The sequence below is a fragment of the Myotis lucifugus genome, unplaced genomic scaffold (genome assembly GCF_000147115.1).
Source record: "Myotis lucifugus unplaced genomic scaffold, Myoluc2.0 scaffold_159, whole genome shotgun sequence".
Lineage (NCBI taxonomy): Eukaryota > Metazoa > Chordata > Mammalia > Chiroptera > Vespertilionidae > Myotis > Myotis lucifugus.
In genome coordinates this window covers 516,351-529,195 of record NW_005871207.1, presented here as the reverse complement: position 1 = coordinate 529,195, position 12,845 = coordinate 516,351, and the positions used below count along the sequence as shown (strand labels likewise).

Here is a 12,845-nt window from a genome sequence, read left to right as displayed (position 1 = left end):
CTAGTGTATATATATATATATATATATATATATATATATATATATGTATATGTATATATATATAGTATATTTCAAGTTGTCAAAGCAACAATGACTAAAAAGTTAAACAAAATGAATAGACTATTTTGTAATAACTTTACACTTCAAACATATTAAATTGTGTTTCCTTACTAAATATACAGCAAACAGATAAACACCTTTTCCTTACAGTAATTTTCTCTATTTTCTTTTCCTTTGCAGATGATGCAAACGTCTACTATTCATGATATTAAACAAAAGTTTCATAAAACATGTAAGTTTTATATATACATTAGAATTTATATTATAGACTTATTTTTATAAAATTGGTTCAAAATTATCTGTAAGAATAAGTTCAATATTATGATGGAAAGAATGTATGGAAACCATATCTTAGCATGGAACTCAGAAATAATATTATGCTAAACTAGAGGTTCGATGCACGAAATCTGTGCAAGGAGCTTGGCTCTCGAAACCCCAGCTTTGTCCAGAAGGTCGTCTGGAAGGTAGTTCAGCTGTCCGGTGTAATTAGCATATCACACTTTTATTATTATAGATTTCTCTTGACCATGAACATTCTTGCATCTTAATCTTGATGCTTTAATCCTCATTATTCTTCTTTTTCACAAAACTGTTTTCCAGCTAATATTTGAACAATTTTCGTTCTAACAGCATTAATCAATACAAAGTATACAAAGTATTAATCAATGCTAAGTATTTCTTTATATTTAAGCAACATTTTAATCAAAGTTTTTTACCCTGTTTTGTATTTATTGTTGTCAAATTGCTTCCACATAAGAATTATTTATACATTTAAATTATATTATTTAATTTTATTAATAGCTAAACATTAAGAGAGCTCATTATTATCTACTTGAAATATTTATATGAAGTTTGTATAAATTCAAATTTTATTTTCAAAACATTTTAACAAAGTTTACTCATAAACATACTGAAACTGTAATTGCTAGGAAGAATTTTTCAATTAGCATTTTTAGAACAATTTGATAGGTTCATAGCAAAATGACAGAAAATAAAGTTCCCATTTACCCTCTCTCCTCATATATGCATAGCCTCCCCCACTATTAGTATTCTATATCAGAGTTGTACATTTTTTGCAACCTAGTAATCTACATTGACACATTGTTCTGATCCAATGTCCATAGTTAACATATGAGTCCATCCTTGGTGTTCTACAATCTATGGGTTTTGCTAGGGAGAATTTTCTTTTCTTTTTTCATGTATTTTTATCTTCGTAAACAATACCACATACCATTTTAAGTTTATGGTTTAATAGCATTAACTAAATTTACATTGTTATAAAATATATACAGAACTTTTTCATCTTGCAGATATGAAACTCTGTAGCCATTGAACAATAACTCCCATTTCTTACTCCCCAATCCCGGGTAACCATCATTCTCCTTTCTATTTCTATGAATTTGATTACTTTAGATACTTCAGATAAGTGGAATTAGACTGTATTTGTTTTAGTTTTTTTCTTTTTGACCAGCTTATTTCACTGAGCTTGATGTCCTCAAGGTTCATCCATGCTGTAGCTTGTGTAGAACTCCCTTCCTTTTTAAGGCTGAATAATGTTCCATTGAATGTATATACTGCATTTTTAATCCTTTGGATTTAGTTGAACATGTTTATTTTCTGAAAATATTCCTAAGGCTCACAAATTAGAACATTAAGTTGTTTAAGGTATTTAGGGTAAAACAGGTATTTAGAGTAAAATAGATATAATTGTCTTTATTATTTTCATTATTTCTTTAGGAAAAAAATAGATCTTTACTAAATACTTGCTGCATATATGACATTATATTAGGTATAGTGATTAAATGACAGTAGAAGATATCCCTGTTAGCCTTCAAAAAAATAGCCTCATGAGGAAGATAGTTAAAATAGTCAGTGTATCTAAAACTAATAAACATTGGGGAGAAAATGATTTAGTATTTTTGATAGGAATAGAAAGCATAAACAGGTTGGAACAGAATGATCTGAAATACGCTTAAATTCATACAGAAGTTGAGTCCTGATATTTTACCATAAGGACATATAAGATTTGAATATGCAGAAGAGAATAAGAAAGAGATTATAAGAAAAAAGGACAAAAGAAGATAAGAGGTCAAAACAACAGATCTGCCATGGATTAACTCTATTTTTAGCAATCAAATCATGTGTGCATCATGGAATATTTTATAAATTATTGAAATTTTTTTCAAACTCCAAATTTATATTTTATAACATAATCCATGTGAACCAATGTAACCATGATTATTTCCAGTTTATTTACATCCTAAATGCATTTGATTTGAGTTATATTTTTTGCATAAAATATAGTTTTCATTAAAGTAGTAATTGAATTGGCATCTTTGGAATGACTTAGATATTTTTTTCCTTATAAAATGGTATCAGAAAATTCAGGTTGTAATAATCAGTGAGAAGATATCTGAAAATTACTTTTTTCTATAAAGTAAAAGATTCAAGAGAATGTTTGCATTTAAATTAATATGACAATATAAGAAATGCATTATTTCTATATTTTTCTGAAAATGATGAAATGAATCAAAGGCTAATATATGTATAAAAAGAATGAGCAGTCACCTTGATGTGTGATTCTATGACTGCTCAGTGATAGTTGTACATATAGACACAAAATAATTACATGGAATCTTAAAGTTGTAGAGTCAGAAGTTTTATATTCATGTCTTCCAGAGCCCATTTTTAGTAATTAGACAAGTGAAGTTAGGTAGTTTATGTAAAAATCTTAGAAGTGTCCAGTTTCAGAAGTGGAAAATTGGATAATGACAATAATATGGTTAGTTTTAATAGCTAATTATATATATCAAGGCTTAGGGATTTCTTGACAACTATTATTTTACTTTTCAAAGCACAGGTTTTTTTTGGTTTGTTTTTTTTTAAGAATTTTTAAAAATATTTTTATTGATTTTTTACAGAGAAGAAGGGAGAGGGATAGAGAGCTAGAAACATCGATGAGAGAGATTGATCAGCTGCCTCCTGTACGCCCCCCAGTGGGGATGTGCCCGCAACCAAGGTACATGCTCTTGACCGGAATCAAAGCCGGGACCCTTGAGTCCACAGGCCAACGCTCTATCCACTGAGCCAAACCGGTTCGGCCAAAGCACAGTTTTAAACTTTAAACACTTTCTATAAATTATAACTTTATTCATTTTTCCAAAAGTACCTTTATTTTGAAAATATATCCATCACTTACAGAAAAATTATTTTCAGAAAATGTTGCATTTATAGTATACTTTAAACATGTATTGATCTTCAAACTATATAAAATATAGACACAAAAACATTTTTTTGCTTGTATTATATTACAGGGAATGATCTCAAAGTTAATTAAATTGGACATTGTGTTTAATATGTTTTCCAAATCAGAAAAGGAAACCAAAAAAAAAAAAAGTTAATACTAACATGATGTGACTGTACATACAGATTTTAAAGTTATATACTGATTGCCTTCATATTTTATATCTTTAGCATATTTTAAGACCATGTAACATTGAATACTTTATTTACATTTATAAAAATATTTAAAAAATAATAATATATATTTTACATATAGTTATATTTATCTAACTACAACTGTTAGGTTTTTTTATAGACTTCTTTACCTTCTGATGACAAATTGTGTGTGTATATATATATATATATATATATATATATAATGACATTTATGATGCTGTTTATTTCCAAGCCCTGGAGTTATAATAAGACTTGTAACCTTGAAAGAAAAAAATAACTATCAGAAGACTGGTTTTCTGAGGGAAGAATGCTCCTTACATGTCTTTTATCTCTGGCCTTTGTTCCCTTAGGTGTTCTCACTGATCTTGATTTCTTGTCTGCCTACTATTTCTCTGACTTCTGCCAGCTTTACATTTTTCTTAGTTTTATTTTGGAACTTTTTTACCTTGATTTTTCTTGTCTTAAACAATGACTTTCTTAGGTTCTTCCAAGATTTATAATTTTTCAGTTCTGCTTCATTATGAGTCATTTTTTAGATTACCCTGGTAACACCAGCAAAGAGATGGGTAAGTAAATACAGGAGGAAAATGCAATTACAATATTAGCTCTTAAGGGAAACCAGAAAGAGCAATGGTTTTCATAAAGAGACACCTATTAAACTATAAATTATACACACACACACACACACACAAATGTATTACTTTCACCTATTTCCCCTCATCTCATTTAATCTTCCAAAAACTGTATATGTACATAATAATTTAAATCTGTCATGGTATATTCTACTTTGTCGATTTAATTGATCAAAAATCAAAATGTTTGCCAAAATAACAAATGAATTCTAGTGAAAAAATTCTACCTGCATGTTAGAAGTTATTTCTCTATGCTTTATCATATTTAAAATTATTTAAATTTTTATAATCTAAACCTCTAAAGAGAGGGATGAATGATGGGATAGTTTGCACTGATAAAATAGAAGCTATACTAATAAAAATAAAGATTTTCCAAGCAAAGTTGGAATGAATATACTCTTTAGAAACTGGGTCTTTACTCTTGTCATCTAAGGAATCTGTAACAGAAAATGCATAATATTGCCGTTGCACTAAGTTGTTTAAAGGTAGAATTTCATTCACATAGCTTTTTTAAATTAAATTTTTGCTAATTTTTTAAAACTATTGATTTTATTGTTATAGGTGTTTGGCTATCATATCATGGTACCCTGAATGGTATTCCAATGCTATGCATAATCTCAAAAAAGAAACTAGCTACCAACTAGCTATTATGAATATGATTGTTTGTTTAGTAGAGCTAAGTTCTGTAATTATAATTAAAACCCAGTGTTAGCCCTGAATTGTATGGCTCAGTTGGTTGGAGCGCCATTCCATACACCAAAAGCTCTAGGGTTTGATTCCCAGTGAGGGCATATACTCAGGTTACAAGTTCGATCTCTGGTTGGGGTATATATGTGAGGCAAGCAATCAATGTTTCTCTCACATCAATGAACATGTTCTTGGGTGAGAATTTAAAAACAAATAATGCAAATATGACTAGAAAGTTCTAATGAAATTTCTCTTGTGAGACTAATCTGAGAATAGTGTATGAACTTAAGTTAAAAAAGGATGACAATAAGGTAAAGTGTAATTTGTGCATTAACTGTCATAAAAGTTTCTGAAAGAAAAGAAAAATCATTTTGCCTATGGCTTGTGTGTTGCCTATTGGTTGACAACACCATAAACCATTTCAATGTTTTTAATCTATTGGAGTACGTGTCTCTGCAGTTCCCAGGAAAGCCTTGGGAAGAAAGCAAGAGAAAGAACAATGAAATTAGTAGAGCGAATATAGTTTTAGCCACATGAAGGCATATATAATTTATTATGACAGTTGAAATGCATATAAATCTTGCCAAAAAGCCAGTAAAAATATAAACAATGGTAAACTTTGAAAGGTTCCAGGAGAGTAACTCAAAACAAAGATAACAGACTAGAAGGATTTATCATATATAGTATAGAATAATGACTATTCTGTAGGCAATTTAAAAGGAGCCTCCTGGACCAGCCTGCAGAATTTCCTGATCTCTCAACAAAAGAAGCTCAAAAAATGATAAATGCAACCACAGAAAGAGGTGGCAGAATGATTTTCTTAGAAAAAGCCCTTTGTTTGTAACTCAGGAAGTAGCTAACATTCTCTAATAGTTCATTTGGCAAAAGGAATTATGAGCTTTGTCAATAATTTACAGGGAAATTCATTATAATGCAGTGTTCATAACATAGTATCTTACTATATTTCATTAATGTTTTCTATTTTGAAATTTAGCTAAAGATGTATAGAATAATATAGGATAATATAATTTTGTTTTCTCCAAGTCTTCTTAACTGCCTTAATTATATCCCTTAAATTTCTTACTTAAGCCAGTGTTTTCTTTATGCCTTTAATCTAAATCACAATATAAACCACTGGCACATATTAGTATCCCAGTATTGAAAATGTACTTCCTTTCACTGTTATGACTTTAGAATATTGCTCATATTTACATTGCTGTATACTTAATGTCATTGGATACTCAGAGAAGTGTTGAGGATTCTATTTACCTATACGATATATGATATATGATTGTTTACAGAATCTTATGAGATCAAACTGTTAGGAAAGGTCAGTTGTTTTGATAGTCAAGGTTCATGTAATAAAACTGTCATAACTAATAGCAATTCCTACAATGCATGAGGTGTTATCCTGTCTGTAAATTGTTTTGTCCCTCATGGCACAAAGCATTTAAACCTGTGAATTGCTGTGCAATGTCAGGGTTATTTTGATCACCTTTTATGACATTGTAATGTTACCCAAGCCTGATTCAATAAAATAATTTTGTTTCATAATCCTCAAGCATCAAAATGGTTGGGTTAGCAACATTTAAACTTGAACAAATATGTACATTATACATTTTTCAAATATTAGAGCAGATAGTCTATCTATAGCAAATGATTGATTTCCACTTTATATTTGAGTATGTGACTGTGTGACAACATTTAAATTTCTAGGGGAGATAGATGACTGGAGAGTGAGGACTGGCTATCATATTGTAAAAAGGAATCTATATATATAAAAACCTAAGCGACCATTACGACTGAACGACCTGAACAAACAGACTGACCAGTCGACCAGTCGCTATGACACGCACTGAACACCAGGGGGTAGACGCTCAATGCAGGAGCTTCCCCCTGGTGGTCAGTGCACACCCACAGCCAACCTCCCGCAGCTGGCCAACCTCCCGATAGGCCTCGATCATCGGCCAGGCTGAGGGACCCCATCTGTGCATGAATTCATGCACCAGGCCTCTAGTAGTCGCAATAATATGATTTTAGGAAGCACACAGAGCACTAAAACCACTGGTACAAAGATCATATCTCAAACTTTAATAAATATTCATTTTTTTTCTTTTTTTATATATTTTTATTTTGGCAGCTACTGTTTCTGATTTAACTTCATTCATTAGCAGGATTATGGACATGATGTATGATGAGTAATATAAAAAGGCAAGAAAGCCTATTAAGATGTAGCTTGAAGCAGCATTAGTCTCCTCTCTTCTCTGAGATTTTCTTCCTTAAGGAAATTTTCAGAAAGACACAAAATGCATCACAGTGCAATTCTAAGTAAACAATCTAAAAGCAAGCACATGAGCTTTTAAAATGCTTTAATGACTGCATTATTGTAAGAAGATGTCATAAAGAAGGTTATCTGTTTTCACCTAGTAAGTAAAAAACATCATTTTTATATTTTACAAACAAGTTTATATTCAAATAGTTACTCAGGTCCTATTATAAATTTCTTAAAAATACAAATAATCTCATTGCTAAATCCAGACATGCTTAATTATATCACACTATTTTCTATAATTCCAAAAGATAGTAGTGTGCCAATGCCCCATTTTCATGTATGATTTTTTTGACTTGTATATAAGTTGTTGGCACAACATTAGATTAAATAAATTATTCTTTTTGCAAGATAATAACTTCACTCTTTACTATAATATAATACAAGATTAATTTCTATTTTCAGCTTTTACATATGATTTTTAAAGAGGGGGAGAGAGAGAGAGAGTGACATCAATGTATTTTTCTACTTATTTATGTATTCATTTGTTGCTTATTATATGTGCCCTGTTCAGGAATTAAACTGTAATGTCGGAATATTGGAACAACGCTCTAATAACAGCTATCTGACCAGGGCTCAAGATAAATTTCTAAAATGCAAAAACTGATAAAAAATAAAACATTATCCACCAATTATTAACATTTTCACCAATGTGGAAATACCTCTGGAGATACCTCTGTGTTCCTATATACACAATTTTACATATTTTAATAATTATTCTCTAATAGATTTCCCTATAAACACATTTTCTTGATGTATTTTTGTGTAAAAATGTATTTATCTACATGATAAATATTACTGGAAATATAGTATACTTTTGCTTGGGTTTGTAATACACATTCTCTGGACACATACTTTAATTGCTTCTATCATAAAGTACTATATGCTTATTTATTCAACAATATTTGGTGAATATTAAAAAAATACTTATGGAACATTTACTGTGTACTATGCATTGTGGTATTCACCAGAAAAATATATGTTTGTGAACTTATTTAACTGTATTTGTAAGAATATTTTTTTAAAAAAGCTTTTATTAAGAACTAGAGGCCCAGTGCATAAAATTTATACACTGGGGGGGAGGTGTCCCTCAGCCCAGCTTGCACCCTCTCTAATCTGGGACCCCTCAGGGGATGTCCAACTGCCAGTTTGGGCCTGCCTGCCTGCCTGATTGCCCCTAACCGCTTCTGCCTGCCAGCCTGATCACCCCCTAAACACTCCCCTGCTAGCCTGATCAATGCCTAACTGCTCCCTTGCCAGCCCAATTTCCCCCAACTACCCTCCCCTGCCAGCCCAGTAGCCCCAAACTGCCCTCCCCTGCAGGCCCAGTCGCCTCCAAGTGTCCTCCCCTGCTGGCCTGGTCACCCCTAACTGCCCTCCCCTGCTGGCTTGATCACCCACAACTGCCCTCCCCTGCTAGCCAACTTTGACCACATGGGGGCAGCCATCTTGTGTGAGGGTGTGATGGTCAATTTGCATATTACCTGTTTATTATATAGGATAAGCCCATTTGAAATCCTAACATGTATTGCTAAATTTCTTCCTAGTTTACTTCAGGATGTCTTTTTATTCCTTTTCTTCAATAACACTCAATATAACAACTTAATTTTTATAATGATGAGTGGAAAAAAGATTTCATTTAGTATTAGATTCAATTTATTGCATCACTGGTGAATTACTTTTTTCATACTCTTAATTGTGATTTATAAGTATATTTCTGGAAATTGCCTGTTCATTGTCTTTACCCACATATTTGTCCATTTAGTTGTTTTCATTGTTATACGTATAAAGTCTTTATAAATTAATGTACACATCACAGACACACTTTCCCAATTTGGCTGGAAAACTAAATTTTATAGATCTAAATTAATTAATTATTCATTTTGTATTTTCTTTAGCCTATATAAAAGTATTTTTATCCTCAAATCTTTAAAAATGTTGATTTATGTTTTATTCTCACTTTTTTTTCTCTGTGTGTGCTCTCAATAATTTCCATGATTTAGAAAGTATCACTAATGAATGAAAAATCAAAACTGTCTCCTTCCCAGAATTTGTGACTGTATATTAAACAGCCAATGTGGCATCTCAATATCTGATAGATCTTTCAAACACCTTTGCAGAATTCATTAGGATTTGACTCACAAAGCTGCAGTAATAGATTCATTGTGAAAACATTCCAGTTTCTTTTCCAAATTCTAAGCATTGGTGAAAATTGAAATGAAGTAACTCTTGAGAAAATAAATAGGAAAATGTATTTCACAATGAATTATCTTGCAGTGTGCAAGTACCATTAAAATGCCTGAGGGTTGCCCTAGCCAGCCTGTGCACTGAAGTGTCCCTGGTTAGATTCAGGTCAATGGCAGTTACCTGGGTTGCAGGCTCCTCCCTGGCCAGGGGCCCTGGTCAGGCCTCGTGCAGGAGGCAACCAATCAACGTGTTGCTCTCATGTGGATATTTCTCTCTGTCTTTCCCTCTCTCTTCCACTCTCTCTAAAACTCAATGGAAAAATATCCTCCTGTGAGGATTAAAAAAACTATGCCCGAGGGTTCATGTGGAAGATTTTCAACATCAGAACTGTTTATCTGCCTTCCCTGAAAACTGTGTTTGGATTTATTAGTATTTAAAGTATTGTGATAGTGAGAAACCATATTCACCCCGACATCTTGTTTTGTATTTGAAGCTGTTGGGTTTGGAAAATGACAAATTAATATAAACTTGTCTAATCCCAGAATAAATGAAATATCTTATTTATAAGAACAAGTAATTGTGTATGTATAGGGCTGTGTAAGTATGTATATAAGGTAGCCATATTATAAGCATTTTTATTAAAATTCTTAAATAGTGTGTCACAATATTGTTATTTGAAAAGGGTCTCTGACTATTAACTAAATGACTACTATTAAAAATATTACCAATTCTATAAAGTTGGTAATCTGAAATCTCACAACCATACTTCAAATATTTGAAATTTTAAATTCTTATAATAGTCTCCTGTTTGATACATTTTCTCATATATTGACCTGCTCTGTATCCTATCCCTATCTCCCTACTACCTCCAGTATCACGTTCAAGTTCCTTATGGCACATATGGTCCTCATAATGTGTGTATGTGGGTATTTATCCTGGTGGGAACATAAAAGAAACACAAAAAAAACCCAAACTATTCAGTGATAATTGATATAATTGATATAGAAGTTCCTGCTGTAAAGTACATTCGGGAAGCCTTAGAAAGCATGGAGATTTGGACAGTGAAGTATAAAGTAATATTGGGAGAAGTGTCTTGGTGATGATGGATGGTCTGGGAGACTTGGACAGCTAATGGTGTCCTATGTAAATGGCAATATAGGCATTATGATCAATCCCAGTAGTTCCCTAGGACTATGGTGGGCAATTAGATGAGCAACCTGATTATAAACTTAAGCCAGTGAAGATAAAGACATAGTAAGGTTGTACTCTGTATGCTCTTCTTTTTGTTCCAGATTATTTTTGCTTTGTGTCTTGTATTTTACTAAATATATTTGTGAAATTGGCTTGTTACTTTATGCCTCTCATTTTCATACTTTTTTGGATATTGGTTCATACAGCTTTAAAATTTTCCATTTTTAGAAGCACGTCTGTTTTCCTGCAGAAGCCTTGCTTTGCGGTCCCTGATTATACAGTGCTATAGCACTCTGTTTTTCTTGCTTGAGTGCTTCGTAAGAGTAAACTCTAGCAGATGCATTTTCTTCCCAAGGTCAGCAAAATTATACATGTTGGGTGCTGCTTTGAGTGTTAAAACTTTTGTTGTTGTTGTTGGGTATGGTATTGGAAACAGTTCTCATTTTTCAGATGCATAAACACTATCATACATATCATGCCTTACTGGCTTTCTTGAATTCATCTTAGCTAGATCACTTAATTATATGTAGGTGGCATTTTTAAGACTGCAGAGAAACGGTTTATAGAGAATAAAATGGTTCATTTAGTTCCAGTGCAGTAATGCGGTAAGTGAATCATTTCTAACAAATAAAACAACTGATTTAACAATATTAAATCAGCAGCAAGTATTTTAGTACATTAAGGCAGAGTTTTGTATAATAATATTTGATGTTTTTTTCTTAAGATAAAAGAAACAGAATTCATGTGCCTGCCCTTTTTTAAAGACTTTTAGGATTTTAATATTTGGAAACAGTAAAACAATACTGTAGTAACTAATGAAGCAATATAACCAAAGTGCTAATGCAAAGTGCACAGGCATTCTGTCATGCCATTATGTTCCTGTCTACCATCCCTTCACCTGGTTAATACTTCCTGCCCCTGAATTTTGTTTGTACACATGAGAACTTCCTATTGGAGCAAGTCCTTCCCTGACAGAAAAGGAGAAAGTTGTATATATCTTTGGATAACAAAGCAAGGAAAATTGGTAGAAGCTATTAAGAAAAGTTTGGCTTCATAGAAGTATGAAATTTTATTAATAAAACTGTGTAATTTAACATCATGTTTATCAAAAATCTAAGATTCACCCCTATTTCTATTTTCTTCCTACATACAGAAATATTCTTTCTACATGCAGAATACTTTAAACCCAAACACCTTCCAGTGTACATTATTATTGTCCAGCACCTTATTTATTTGTGTATATTAATACAAATTACCTGGTATCATTATCTGCATTATTATTTTATATAAAATTATCCACATATACATATGTTTCTTTGCTTAACATTGTTTTGTTTATCTCATCTGCTAGGACCATAATCAATTTGTTTTTCTCAAAATCTATCCATTAGATGTTCATCCACTAATAGAAAGGGTCTACTGGGTATAAGATTTGGTACTTTAAATAATAATGTCCTTCTTTTACATTTTCCTTCAAAGACACCACATGTCGCTTATTTCACCTACATGAATTTCTGGAATCTTGAGAAATTGAACTAAGCCATGTAGAAACTTATAGAACATTGTTTTGTGTTTTTTCTACTAAACTCTTGAATAGAGCCAGCTCTGCATAGCATACTTTTCAGAACTATATTCTGTTTCTATTTACACTTCATCCCATCTTACCACACCAGCTACAGACAGCTCAGATTGTAAATAATAAAAATTGGTCACCAATTTCTTTCTCTATGGTTCATTATAAATATTCCATCATTTAAATTAAGTAATGTCTTTTGTTCAATTATTTTTTTTTAAATTACAGGTGACATATAATATTATATTAGTTTCAAGGGTACAACATAGTGATTAGACATTTATATAACTTACTAGAGGCCCGGTGCACAAAAATTTGTGCACTCGGGGGCGAGAGGGGGTCCCTCAGCCCGGCCTGTGCCCTCTCGCAGTCTGGGACCCCTTGGGAGATAACGACCTGCTGGCTTAGGCCCGCTCCCGGGTGGCAGAGGGCAGGCCCAATCCCTAGGTGCAGCCCCTGGTTGGGCTCAGAGCAGGGCCAATTGGGGAGTTGGGGCGCCACCCCCTGTCATGCACAGAGCAGGGAAGATCGGGAGGTTGCGATGCCACCCTCAGTCACGCTCAGGGTAGGGCCGATTGGGGGGTTGGGGCACCGCCCTCTGTCACACTCAAGGCAGGCTTGATGGGGAGGTTGAGGCGCCACCCCTTGTCACGCACAAGGCAGGGCCGATCAGGGGGTTGGGGTGCTGCCCCCTGTCACTCATAGAGCAGGGCCCATCAGGGGGGTT

General features: G+C 32.9%; 1 protein-coding gene across 1 annotated transcript in view; it reads left to right on the top strand.

Moving 5' to 3' along the window:
• The window catches only part of TECRL (trans-2,3-enoyl-CoA reductase like), an 82,095-nt gene that overhangs the window by 28,824 nt on the left and 40,426 nt on the right, over nucleotides 1-12,845 (top strand). The window contains exon 2 of the mRNA XM_006095638.1: nucleotides 241-292. Within this exon, the coding sequence (XP_006095700.1) occupies nucleotides 241-292 (52 nt within the window). The remainder of the gene's footprint in view (nucleotides 1-240; nucleotides 293-12,845) is intronic.